Here is a 14365-nt window from a genome sequence, read left to right on the forward strand (position 1 = left end):
CAAAGAGATGTTTTCGTCCCAAAGGCCAGCTGCCACAAATCTTGGTTCCTCTGCTACATGGCAAGGCACATGAATGTATCTGTTGGACTCTCCCTTCCTTCCAGGTTCTATCGACTTCATCTTCTTGCTCCCTCGTCTTTCTGTCTCTACCTGTATACATTCCATGTATAAAGGACCCAAGAATAAGATTAAGTTCCCATCCTGATCCAGGTAGGTCACAATTTAACTGAAATAGTCCTATCAGAAGGTCCTACTTACAATGGGTTCACATGCATTGGATTAGATTTTGAAACATGCTTTCCTGGGGTATATAAGCTTCCAAGCACTACAAAGCAAAATTGCCGGACTATATAACTACATGTTGAGTTTTTGAGGGACTTCCGGACTATTTTCTAAAGAGGCTCCACCATTTTATTTTATTGTGGTGAAGTATACATAACATATAATTTACCATTTTAACCATTGTAAAGTGTGCAATTCTATAGCATCAAGTGGCTTTCCCAAGGTTGTGGCACCGTCACCATGATCTGGTCCAGGATGTTTTCATCACCCCAAATGCAAACCCCATTTAGGTAGCACTCCCCATTCTCCCTCTGCCCAGTCCCTGGGAATACTTAATCTGTTTTCTCTTACTATGAATTTGCCTATTCTGGATATTTCATGTAAATGGAATCATGCAATATGTGGTCTTTGTGTCTAGCTTCTTTCAGCATTATGTTTTCATGGTTCATTCATGTTGTAGCATCGATTAGAACTTCATCCTTTTTATGGCTGAAGAATATTCCATTGTATGGAGAGATTACGTTTTGTTTTCCTTTCATCAGTGGATGGACTTGGGGTGTGTCTACCTTCTAGCTAGTGTGAATACTTCTTAAACATTGCAATAGATTATAAGAGGCGGGGGGAAAGACTTCAAGAGTGCTGAGATAGTGGTACAGCCAGCTGAGGGTTTTATAGTGGGGACAAGGCATCAGTCACTCCCTCAGAGCTCAGTTAGAGCCTGAGAGACAGCAGTTCACAGGTGAAGTGGGAGGTGATGAAATGAAACTAGTGTCCCCATAGCTGTTTGGGGAATTGGATGAAAGATAAGAGAGTAGATGAGGGCATGGCCCTGAGAAGGTGGCGGGGTCAGGAGAGTTTATTGGAGATCAAGCACTGGTCATGCCCTGTGTGTAGACTGCAGGGTGTGCCCAGTTGGTGGAAGGTTTATTCTGTAATGATTCACTTAAGGAGGGTCTCTGCCTTCCAATCACACTCCATCGTGCTCAATGGCTTGGTGATAAGTAGGTGAAAACTCAGGTGGTGGCACAGGCTCGTGTGGAATCAGCCACTGTGGATTCTGCTGAAATGGTGACCAGACTCCAGCTTCCTCTGTGGCTGCTCACAGGGCTGCTGCTTTTCCTGTGTCTCAGGTCCTGGGCTGAGGGTGGGAAGGTGCTGGTGGTGCCCTTTGAAGGCAGCCACTGGCTCAGCATGCGGAAGCTGGTGCAGGAGCTCAGTGCCAGAGGCCACCAGGCTGTCGTCGTCGCGCCAGAGGTGAACATGCACGTCAAAGGAGCCGAATTTTTCACCCTGAAAACCTATGCCATTCCCTACACCCAAGAAGAATATGACCATCTTTTGGCAGGCCAGACGCAAATTGTTTTTGAACAAATTCACTATCTGAAGATATTTTTTAAAAGTATGGAAATGTTGAAAAATGCATCTATGCTCTATCATACATCTTGTACAGAGCTACTGCATGACAAGGAGCTGATCAGGTCCTTGAATACCAGCTCATTTGATGTGGTTCTAACAGACCCCATTTACCCCTGTGGGTCCTTGCTGGCTGAGCACCTGTCTATTCCTGCTGTGTATTTTTTGCGTCTCATTCCATGTGACTTGGATTATGAGGGCACGCAGTGCCCAAACCCTTCCTCGTATATTCCTAGGTTTTTAACAATGAATTCAGACCACATGACATTCCTGCAGCGGGTCAAGAACATGCTCTACCCTCTGACCCTGAAATACATTTGCCATATTACTTACTCCCCCTATGCAAGCCTTGCCACTGAGCTCCTGCAGAGACAGATGTCCCCAGCAGATATTTTCAGATACGGATCCATGTGGCTTTTCAGAGGAGACTTTGTGATGGACTATCCCAGACCCATCATGCCCAACATGGTCTTCATTGGAGGCATAAACTGTGCCCACAGAAAGCCACTGCCTCAGGTCTGTATGGGTGCCTTTACCCAATCAGTTTTTGAAACTTTCTTTCAAGTGCTTCCTTACCTACCAATCTCTCAAAAGATATCTGTGTCTCTCTCTCTCTCCCTTTAACAGTCTTTGTGAAGATACATTGTTAAAGTGTCCCCAGTAGTGCTGTTCAGTTGGAATGATCACTGAGATAAAAGAGAGGCATGTGTGGGGGGTTGTAATAGCAACGGGTGTGGCTCAAGCTCTACTTGTTGATGTGCTGTGTTAATGATTGTACAATTTTTCTTCTGCTGTGTAGGAGCAGAAAAGCTGATCCAGCTGGGGAAATGGCCCATGTGTGGATTTTTGCTTGTAGGTGTTCAGTAGAAGGATAAAGGAAGCAGAAAAGTACTTTCTTAAGAGGATAGGTCTTAGAGGTCTTGTCTTGGAAGAGATGGAGATGTGATTACAGGGGGAACTAATCAGTCAATCCAGGTAGAAGTTTCAAAAAGGTTGGATTACTTAAGTAGAAGTGAAACAATGCCAGAGAGGAAAGACTGGGGATTACCATCAGAGAAAAATAATGAATTCCAATATTTCTGAGCATTTCTGACAGGATGGTCCCTGATTTGTAGTTGGTTCCTGGAGTAGAATGTGGATATTCCAGGTTTGGGAAAGGATCATGGAAATTGTATGTAAAATGGGTCTTCTATTTGGATACTGAAATCATGAAAGGATGATAGTAGGGGTCATTGAAATCAAACCATGAGCCCAGGAATCCAGTGAAGGTGGGGTCAGGATGAAGAGATATGAGTGTAACTGGAAAAGGCTTTTTTCAGGAATGTTCACAATTAGTTTCTACTGCTTTACTTATAATTTCTGAGGAATCTTACATGCGTCCTCAGTATTTGGATTTGTTGGCTTGAATTCTTGGAGGCTGTATTTTGTTTCTTAATCCACTGAGCCAACTATCACTTTCATCGGGAAATCAGCCCCTTTATGTCTTATGCAACTAATTTATATAAATCCTATGATGTTAGATCTTTTAAAGTTGTTGTGTTCTTACTCTGTACTTCCTTTTATTAATGAATGTAATATGATAAAGGACTCTAAACTTCATCCTTCTTTCTGATCCAATCACAAGGTTAGTATTCTACTTGATTTTCCCCCTTTGTTGATGTGTTTTTTTAATTATAAATATATCTTCATCTATTGGGTTTGTAATCCTGCTGAAAGTAGGAAGACATTTAAAATGAATTGTTGCTATTTTCTCAAAGTTTACGAATATGTCGTTTTCTAGCTGGATGATCATTTTCTAGCTGGATGACCTTGATCGTAATCAGTCTCCAATAATAAAATCACCCAATAAATATTTCCTATCAACATTATTATTGCTACAATCTAAATATTACCGAGGTGGACAAGGTGTGTCATCTGGAGACTGGCTGTCAGCCCCACTTGACCTTAATGGTCCATGATCCTTGTGGTCCAGGATCTACCTTGACTCTTGGTTGTCTCCACAACTCAATCCCAGCAGCTATTTTCTTGTCTCTTTTGACATTTGTAGCTCTTTTAGACTTACAGTTGTGGGTTAACCTCTTGAAATCCAAGTGTATTTATGAGAATATCTGCCTGTATTTCTGTTTTTCCTTTAGAGATGTTGATGTCAATTTATTTGATGCATAAAGATCATTATTTGTGATTTTCATCATGTATTATACATGATAGGCTCAGTATTATGATTTTTGTCCCATTAATTCTTCTTCTTTTAGTTTTGACTTTACTTATCTGGTTTATTTACCCTTAGACTTGACTCCTTTAAGTAGCTTTTACAATTCTTCTCTGAGATGAAAGATCAAAGTCTAAGTCTTTATTTGTTTGCTCCCCGTCTCTCTTCGTTAAACTAAATAATTATGACAGATTGAATTGCATCTTCTCAAAGAAACAGCTTTGGCTTTGTTTATTCCTTCTGCTCTTTTTAATTCTATTTTGCTAATTTCAGCTTATTTTTTAAATTGATGATCTCATCCTTGTGTTGAAGCATTTTGTGTTAACAGCTGTAAATAAAACATTTCCTATTCATTAGGTTTTGGTATGCATTTCTCTTCCTTTCATTGTTCTTAAGAGAATTTTAATTTTAATTTTTGATTTCCACTTCAATTAATGGCTATCTAGGAGGCTGTTTCTTAATGTATAATTTAATAATATAGTTAAGAGTTTTAGCCTTTCCCCTTACATTTCCACAAATTATTTTGTATTCGAATTAGAGGACTTTTTTGCATGAAGTCAAAATTTTGGTAATTTCTAAGTAAGTGTTCTTTTTCTTCTGGTACATAATTGTCTACAGAGGTAGAATGCAAGCCACATCTGTAATGTAAAATTTTCCAGTGGGCACATTTTAAATAAAAAATATTAAATTAATTTTAATACATTTTGTTTCTGATAGAAAAATATCCTTTCAGCATTTATTCAGTATAAAATTCTTAATGAGGTGTTGTATATTATCATTTTTCATACTGTCTTAAAATTTATTATATATTTTATACTTACAGTGTTTCTCAATGTGAACTAAACACAATTCATGTGCTCAATAGTCATATGTAGTTAGTGACTTGTATATTGGGTACCATGTAATCAATATTTGTAATCCATATTCCATGGATACATCTTAGAATGTATTTTTAAGGGCCTATTAGTTACTGTAATATTGATTTTGTTATTGTATAATTCAATTTTCCTATTTTAAAGAGATTTCTACTGACTCTGCTCAATTTTGACAAAGATATCTTGAAATATCCCCTTCTAACTGAATTTTGGTCAAGTTTTGGAGTTCCAATATTTTTGCTTTATATGTATGTATATATATATACATGCTAGGTTGCTTGGTGCACAAAGGTTTATGATTCTTGTATTTTCTTCATAGAGTTTGCTTTTGTAATGAAATAACGTTCCTTTACATACTCTGTATCTGATATCAGTAGTGCTATGCTTGATTTTTGTATTCCTTGTCTCTTTACTGTAAAAACAAACCCATGTTTTTAAAGTTTACTTGTGAAGAGCACATTTATAAAGACTCCATTCTGACAGTCTCTGTTTAGTGTGGCTCTGATCAACTTTTAAAGTTCAGATTTTACTCGATTGGCTTTCTTAAATATTGCAATAGATTTTTAAGAGGCAGGGAGGAAAGACTTCAAGAGAGGTGAGATAGTGCCACAGCCAGCAGAGAGTTTTACAGTGGGGAAGAGGCCACAGTGACCCCCTCAGAGCTCAGTTAGAACCTGAGAGACGGCAGTTCATAGGAGAAGGGGAGGTGAAGAAGTGAAACCAGTGTCCCCACACCTGTTTGGGCAGTTGGGTGAAAGATAAGAAAGTGGATGAGGACATGGTCCTGAGAAGGTAGCAGGGTCAGGGGATTTATTGGAGAGGGATCCTGGATCTTGCGCTGTGTGCAGACAGAAGGGCCTGCTGAGTGGGTGGAAGGTTTATTCTGTAATGATTCACTTAAGGAGGGTCTGTGCCTTCCAGTCACTCTCCATATTGCTCAATCGCTCAGTAGTAAGTGGGTGAGAAGCTTCAGGTGGAAGCACAGGTTTCTGTGGAGTCAGCCGCCCGTGGAAGTCTGCTGAGATGGTGATGGGTCTCCAGCTTACCCTGTGGCTGCTCCTGGGGCTGGTGCTTTTCTTGGACCTCCAGCCCTGGGCAGAGGACCTCGGGACCTCGGGTGGGAAGGTACTGGTGGTGCTCACAGAAGGCAGCCCCTGGCTCGACATGCAGAAGCTCATGCAGGAGCTCAGTGCCAAAGGCCACCAGGCCATCGTCGTCATGCTAGAAGTGAACACACACATCAATGGAGCCAACTTTTTCACCCTGAAAACCTATGCCGTTCCCTACACCCAGGAAGAATATGACCAACTTTTGGCAGGCCACAGTTATATGATTTTTGAACAAATTGATTTTCTGAAGATGTTTTTAAAAGAATAGCAATGTTGAAAAAGGCATATGCACTCTATCAAAAATCTTGCGCAGAGCTACTGCATGACAAGGAGCAGATCAGGTCCCTGAATGCCAGCTCATTTGATGTGGTTCTAACTGACCCCGTTTACCCCTGTGGGTCCTTGCTTGCTGAGTACCTCTCTGTTCCTGCTGTGTATTTTTTGCCTTTCCTTCCATGTGACTTGGATTTTGAGGGTACACAGTGCCCAAACACTTCCTCATATGTTCCTAGATTATTAACAATGAATTCAGACCACATGATGTTCCTGCAGTGGGTCAAGAACATGCTCTACCCTCTGACCCTGAAATACATTTGCCATGTTTCTTTCTCCCCCATGAAGGCCTTGCCACTGAGCTTCTGCAGAGACAGATTTCCCTGGTGGATGTTTTCAGATACAGATCCATGTGGCATTTCAGAAGAAACTTTGTGATGGACTATCCCAGGCCTGTCATGCCCAACATGGTTTTCACGGGGGGCATGAACTTTGCCCACAGAAAGCCACTGTCTCTGTGGATGCCTTTACCCATTCAGGGTTCCCAGTGGAACCCATTTTTTAAACAACTTTCTTTCAAGTGCTTTTGTATCTACCAACTTTTTAAATATGTCTACCTCTCATTTTCCCTTTAACAACCTTTGGGGAGATGCATTGCTAAAGTGTCTCCAGTTGTGTGAGTAAATTGGCATGGTCACTGAGAGGAAGGAGGGGTAGGGGGTAGGGGTCCATAATATGATAACAAGCTACTGTGTGTCTCAACAAAGTCCATTCATTCATAGAGGCACCTTTTTTGTGGTTGTGCAAATGTCTTTTGCTACGTAGAAGAAGAAAAGCTGATCTATCTGGGGAACTGACATAGGTATGGATTTTAGGAACCAGCAAATTGTGCTTATTGGCAATATAGGTTTTCAAGGTCCTGTCTTGGAAGGGATGGAGATGTGATTACAAGGGGACCTAACCAGTCAGAACAGTTGAAGTTTCAAAAACTTTGAATAAGTTAAGTGGAAGTGAGACAATGCCAGAGAGGGAGGATTAGGGCTTGTCATTAGAGTGAAAAATAATGAATTCTAACTTTTCTGAGCTTTTCTGGCAGGATGTCCCTGACCTGGAGTTTGCCCCTAGAGTAGAGTGGGGGATGTTCCAGATTTGGGTAGGCATCATGACAGTTGCATGTCAAATGGGTCTTCTACTTGGGCACCTGAACTCCTGAAAGGATGGTAGTAAGGGTCATCATGATCAAACCATGAGCCTAAGAACCCATGAAGGTGGGGTCAGGGATGAATAGGTGGGAGTGTAGTAGGCGAAGGGTTTGTCTGGAAGTTGACCACACCACAGAATTGATCCCACACCACCCCAAGTCTCCGTGATAGTAAGTACTGTTGTACCAATAATTTGAGAGGCATCTTACATTAACCCTCTACATTTGAATGCATTTGTTTGAATTGGGGGGGCAGGGGGCTGGATTTCATTTCTTTTTTTTTTTTTTATTGGATTTCGTTTCTTAATCCACTAAGTGAACTGTCACTTTTATAAGGAAATCAGCCTATTCATCTAATTTATATACTCCTCTGATATTGGATCTTTTATACTTGTTTTCTTACTATGTATTTCTTTTATTAATGATTTTTTATTATAAAATTTCTAATCTTCATTTTTTAAATCAAATCATAAGGTAACTATTCATACTTGATTCTTCCCCTTGGTTGTTGTATTTTTAAAATTATCAATATATATTCATCTAGTGGATCTGTGAAACTGCTGAAAAGTAGGAAATATTTAAAATGATTTGCTACTATTTTAGTGTGTCTATGTAAATATGTCCTCTGAAGTTACTGCATTGGTTCAAACTTCAGTGCCCTTCTTCCAGCTGGATGAGTGTGGTCATAATCAGCCCCAATAATAAATCACCCAATAAATGATATCTATCACCATTATTATTGCTATAATCAAAATATTGCCCAGGTGGACAAGGTATATCATCTAGAGACTGGCTGTCTGCCACTTGACCTTCACAGTCCATGATCTTTGTGGTCCAGTATCTACCTTGACCCTTGGCAATCTCCACAACTCAATCTCAGCTGTTATTTCTTGTTTATTTCGACATTTGTAAGTCTTGGAAATACAAGTGTATTAAGGAGAATGTTTGCTGGTATTTCTACTTTTCCTTTAGACATATTGAAGCCCATTTATTTGGTGCATAAATGATCATTTACTTGTGATCTTCATCATGTATTATACATGATAGGTTCAATTATTATGATTTTTGTCCCATTAATTCTTCTTTTTTAATTTTGAGTTACTGTCACCCTTACTTATTTAGTTTAGTTTGCCCTTAGATTGTCTCCTTTAGTAGCTTTTGTTCTTTTTTCTAAGATGAAAGGTCGAAGTCTAAGTCCTTTATATGGTTGCTCCTTATCATTCTTGCAGTTTAAAGGCTTATGATAGATAGAATTATTTTATTGGTCTTCTCAAAGAAACAGCTTGGCAATTTGTTTACTCCCTCTGTTTCTTTTTTATTCTATTTTGCTAATTTCAGCTTGTTTTTAAAACTATTTAACTGATCTTTGCATTAAAGCATTATGTTGTTGAAGGCTATAAATACAACTTTTTCTGTTTGTTCGGTTTTGGTATACATTTCTCTCCCTTTCATTGGAGAATTTTAATTTCAATTTTTGATTTTCAATTTTATTTTTATGGCTATGTAGTTGCTGTCTTTTAATTTATGTATATCTAAGACTTTTAACTTTCCTCTTTTGTTTACTAATGATTTTGGATTATAATTAGAGAATTTTTTTTTGTAAAGTCAGTGCTTTTGACAATTTCTGAGGAGGGCTTCTCTGTAGTACAGTGTTGTTCATGGAAATATAATGGAAGCCACATTTATAATTTAAAATTTCTAGTAGGCATGTTTTTAAAAAAATACAAGTAAACATATAAAATCAGTATTAATAATATATTTTATTTATCCAAATATATAAAATATTATCCTTTCAGCATGTATTCAGTATAAAATTATTAATGAGATATTTTACATTCTCTTTTTTCATACTGAGTCTTCAAAATCTTATTATATTTTACACATATAGCATGTATCATGTGAACTAAGGACAACTCAAGTGCTCAATAGCCGTATTGAGCAGTTATTATTGACTAGTATATTGGACACCTTATGAGCAATATTTATAAATATCATGGATACATTTAAAATGTATATTTTTGGTAAGGGTCTATATATAGCTGTAATACTGACTTCATTGATTGCATAAGTCAATTTTTCTATTTGAAAAAAATCTACTAAATCTTCCCAATTTTTAAAAAAGATATCTTAAAATATCCCCTTCTAAGAGTGCATGGATCATTCAGTGGTAGAATGTTCACCTTCCATGCGGAAGACCCAGGTTGGATTCCTGGACCATGCACTTAAAAAAGAAAAGAAAAAGTAAAAACAATATCCCCTTCTAACTGAATTTTGATCATGTTTTGGGGTTTTAATAATTTTTGATATATATGCTAGATTGTTTGCTGCACATAGGTGTATGATTCCTGCATTTTCTCCATAAAATTTACTTTTGTCATTAAATAATATCCCTAACCATCTACCTTCCATCTAATGTCAGTGTTGCTTAACTTGTTATTTTGTATTCCTTGAAACTCATACTTCTACATATTTACCTGTGAAGACCACATTTTATTATTATTATTATTATTATTATTATTATTATTATTATTTTTAGTATAAACACATTTTTAAATAAACTCTAATCTCATAGTCTCTTTTAACATAAGATTTGGTCTGTTCATGCAATGTATATGGTTAATTTTATTTTTTCCATTTAGTGTAAGCTTATTCTTCTTGTTGATTTCTTTTTCCTACTTATCTGCAAATAGAAAGGTGTCATATCTTTCCTGTCACTTCTTTCCTGGGACTTCCAGTCAAGCACACATTTCTCTATTCTGGTATGAAAACAAAATGCCAAGCATTTCTTCTACAAAGGTGCTTGGTTTGCTTTTTTATTTTACTTTTAATTCATCTTCAAATTAACTCCATTATATCTTCCAGTATTTTTCCTGGAATATAATAAATTGATCATTTAGGAAGTCTTTATATACTTAAGACTGTCTCTTACTCCACTCTGAGTGCCAGTTTGTTTGGGTACAGATTTATTAACTTTCTTCTTATCAGTTGGTATTCTCTAGTGTGCAGAAGAAATCCATAACTAGTCTTATTTCAGTTCTTCAGAAGTAGCATACTTTTTGCTCCTTGTTTTATTCTTATATCCGAGAGACTGATCTTTTTGCATGACATTGCCCCAAAATTTAGTGGATTAGTTTCCCGATGCTGCTGTAACAGATTACCACAGACTTAGTGGTTCAAAACAACCCAAACTTATTATCTTATGCATTTATTGTCTAGAAGACTGAGGTCTGAAATGCATTTCACTGGAATAAAATCAAGGTGCAGGACCCTGTTTCTTCTGAAGGCCCTAGGGATAATCTGTTTCAGTGCCCTCTCCAGCTCCTAGAGGCTGCCCACTTTCGTTGACTCCTGGCCTCCTTCCTCCTTCCTGAAAGCCAGCAGTGCAGCCTCCTGAAATCCTAAACTCTTCTGCCTCCCGCTTTCATTTATAAGGACCCTTGTGATTACATTGGCCCCACCCAGATAATCCAAGATATTCTATTTCAAGACCCTTCATTTAAATATATCTGCAAAATCCCTTTTCTCATGTAAATAACATATTCACAGCTTCTGGGGTTTAAGACATGGAGCTATTATTTTGCCTACCATGCACAGGAAGCCCAAAGTTAAATTCAGGTTTACTGAAACTTGAACATTGTCCTCTGTTAAATCGCTGAACTTTTTGTTCTGATTTATAGTTTGGGAAGACCTGTCATTCCTAAATTTCTATTCTCCAGTTTTCATCACTATCATTTTACTCCTCAGTTTTCTTATCTTCTCTATCCCCACCCTCCCTGCCTTCATTCTGGGTGAGCATATCTAAGTCACAGATTTTATTTTCTGCATTCCCAATTGTGCTCTTTATTGCTTTTAACCTACACTTTTTTTTAAATTTTTTTATTAATCAAAAAAAAGAAAAGAAATTAACACAACATTTAGAAATCTTTCCATTCTACACATGCACTCAGTAATTCTTAGTTTCATCACATAGATGTATGATCATCATTTCTTAGTACATTTGCATCGATTTAGGAAAAGAACTAGCAAAACAGCAGAAAAAGATATAGAATGTTAATATAGAGAAGAGAATTAAAATAATAATACTAATAAACGAAATATATATATATAAAAAAAGGAAAAAGAAAAAAACAAAAACAAAAGATACAAACAAACAAACAAACAAAAAACTATATTTCAGGTGCAACTTCATTCAGTGTTCCAACATAGTTACATTACACTTAGGTATTATTGTGCTGTCCATTTTTGAGTTTTTGTATCTAGTCCTGTTGCACAGTCTGTATCCCTTCAGCTCCAATTACCCATTATCTTACCCTGTTTCTAACTCCTGCTGGTCTCTGTTACCAATGATATATTCCAAGTTGATTCTCGAATGTCGGTTCACATCAGTGGGACCATACAGTATTTGTCCTTTAGTTTTTGGCTAGACTCACTCAGCATAATGTTCTCTAGGTCCATCCATGTTATTACATGCTTCATAAGTTTAGTCTGTCTTAAAGCTGCATAATATTCCATCATAGGTATATGCCACAGTTTGTTTAGCCACTCGTCTGTTGATGGACATTTTGGCTGTTTCCATCTCTTTGCAATTGTAGATAATGCTGCTATAAACACTGGTGTGCAAATGTCCGTCTGTGTCTTTGCCCTTAAGTCCTTTGAGTAGATACCTAGCAGTGGTATTGCTGGGTCATAATCCATTCTGCCATTCTATGTCTTTTGATTGGGAAATTCAGTCCATTAACTTTTTTTTTTTTTTTTTTTTTTTTTTTAAAGAGAGAGAGGGAGGAAGGGAAGGAAAGACAGAGAAGGAAGGAAGGATGGAAGGAAGGAAGGGAGGAAGAAAGGGAAACATCTTTAAACATTTTCTTGTTTTATTATATTTTGTTTGTTTGTTTGTTTTTTACATGGGCTGGGGCCGGGAATCGAACCGGGGTCCTCCGGCATGGCAGGCAAGCACTCTTGCCCGCTGAGCCACCGCGGCCCGCCCAGTCCATTAACTTTTAGTGTTATTACTGTTTGGATAATATTTTCCTCTACCATTTTGGCTTTTGTATTATATATATCGTATCTGATTTTCCTTCTTTCTACACTCTTCTCCATACCTCTCTCTTCTGTCTTTTCGTATCTGACTCTAGTGTTCCCTTTAGTATTTCTTGCAGAGCTGGTCTCTTGGTCACAAATTCTCTCAGTGACTTTTTGTCTATAAATGTTTAATTTCTCCTTCATTTTTGAAGGACAATTTTGCTGGATATAGAAGTCTTGGTTGGCAGTTTTTCTCTTTTAGTAATTTAAATATATCATCCCACTGTCTTCTAGCTTCCATGGTTTCTGCTGAGAAATCTACACATAGTCTTATTGGGTTTCCCTTGTATGTGACGGATTGTTTTTCTCTTGCTGCTTTCAAGATCCTCTCTTTCTCTTTGACCTCTGACATTCTAACTAGTAAGTGTCTTGGAGAGCGCCTATTTGGGTCTATTCTCTTTGGGGTGTGCTGCACTTCTTGGATCTGCAAATTTAGGTCTTTCATAAGAGTTGGGAAATTTTCAGTGATAATTTTTTCCATTAGTTTTTCTCCTCCTTTTCCCTTCTCTTCTCCTTCTGGGACACCCACAACACGTATATTTGTGCGCTTCATATTGTCATTCAGTTCCTTGATCCCCTGCTCAAGTTTTTCCATTCTTTTCCCTATAGTTTCTGTTTCTTTTTGGAATTCAGATGTTCCATCCTCCAGTTCACTAATTGTAGCTTCTGTCTCTTTAGATCTACCATTGTAGGTATCCATTGTTTTTTCCATTTTTTCTTCTTTGTCCTTCACTCCGATAAGTTCTGTGATTTGTTTTTTCAGATTTTCTATTTCTTCTTTTTGTTCAGCCCATGTCTTCTTCATGTCCTCCCTCAATTTATTGATTTGGTTTTTGAAGAGTTTTTCCATTTCTGTTCGTATATTCAGCATTAGTTGTCTCAGCTCCTGTATCTCATTTGAACTATTGGTTTGTTCCTTTGACTGGGCCATATCTTCAATTTTCCGAGCGTCATCCATTATTTTCTGCTGGTTTCTGGGCATTTGATCAGATTTCCCTGGGTGTGGGACCTGGCTGGTTGAAAGGTTTTTCTGTGAAATCTCTGGGCTCTGTTTTTCTTATCCTGCCCAGTAGGTGGCGCTTGTGGCGCTCGTCTGTCTGCGGGGGCCCCCCAGTAAAAGATGCTGTGGTACCTTTAGCTTGCCAATCCAAATCTCGCAGTCGGCCCGGGAAACCGCGTGTGGAGGGTGTTCGTCAGCCGCCGCGGCTTGGGTGAGTGCCGGTCCAAATTGCCCAGCTGGCCCAAGACGCCAAGCGTGGTGGGAGGGCCCCACTATCCAACGTTCCCAGTCAGACCGGGGAGCCACGTGCGTGGAGGGGACTCCAGTTGCCAGCCGCCCCGGCCGGGAAAATGCACGCCCCTCGGGTATCTCACCGCAGCGGATTCTCCCTGCCCGTTCAGCTGTTCCAGAATGGGTACGCTGTCTTTTTGGTCTCTGTCGTGGCTCCGGGAGCTGTTTCGTATTGTTTCTGTTTCTTTAGTTGCTTTTCTGGAGGACGAACTAAGACCCGCGCGTCTTACTAAGCCACCATCTTCTCCGGAAGTAACCTACACTTTTTAAAAATTCAGTTTTGGCTTGTTTCAAGTTAGTTACTCCCTTCCCCTCTGCCCATATATGACTATAATCATGTTCAACAAATAATTTTGTTTTCATAAATTCCCAAAGAAAAGAATTCCTCTGAATTTTGTCAGGTATAGATACCCTAAATAAGGACTCTTCTTGCTTTACATAAACTTTCTCATCCCCTGAGTGGAAAAAGAAAAACATTAAAAACAAATAAGGAGATTGTGAGGCTGGGTTTCTGTTTTGTTTTACTTCCAATTGCAGATTAACAGGAGGAGAGCATTTTAGAAGATACTAAATTGCAAAATACGCTGAATGAGATAACAGTGGAGAATAGGCTATTGTGTTCAGTAATGAGGC

General features: G+C 38.4%; 2 protein-coding genes across 3 annotated transcripts in view; one reads left to right on the forward strand and one right to left on the reverse strand.

Annotated features, from left to right (window-relative positions):
* LOC143678276 (UDP-glucuronosyltransferase 1A1-like) overlaps nt 1-14365 on the forward strand; it is a 161595-nt gene that overhangs the window by 81744 nt on the left and 65486 nt on the right. Inside the window, exon 1 of one of the 2 annotated variants that reach the window (XM_077155498.1) lies at nt 1218-2211. The exons of the other annotated variant lie outside the window; for it this stretch is intronic. Coding sequence (XP_077011613.1) covers nt 1348-2211 — 864 coding nt within the window. The 5' untranslated portion in view covers nt 1218-1347. Of the gene's footprint in view, nt 1-1217; nt 2212-14365 lie in introns of those variants that run through there. 2 annotated transcript variants of the gene reach the window in all.
* The window catches only part of LOC143678278 (dnaJ homolog subfamily B member 3-like), a 29629-nt gene continuing 20836 nt past the window's right edge, over nt 5573-14365 (reverse strand). The window contains exon 2 of the mRNA XM_077155501.1: nt 5573-6000. Within this exon, the coding sequence (XP_077011616.1) occupies nt 5996-6000 (5 nt within the window). The 3' untranslated portion in view covers nt 5573-5995. The remainder of the gene's footprint in view (nt 6001-14365) is intronic.

The sequence above is a fragment of the Tamandua tetradactyla genome, chromosome 3 (genome assembly GCF_023851605.1).
Source record: "Tamandua tetradactyla isolate mTamTet1 chromosome 3, mTamTet1.pri, whole genome shotgun sequence".
In the NCBI taxonomy this organism is placed as follows: Eukaryota; Metazoa; Chordata; class Mammalia; order Pilosa; family Myrmecophagidae; genus Tamandua; species Tamandua tetradactyla.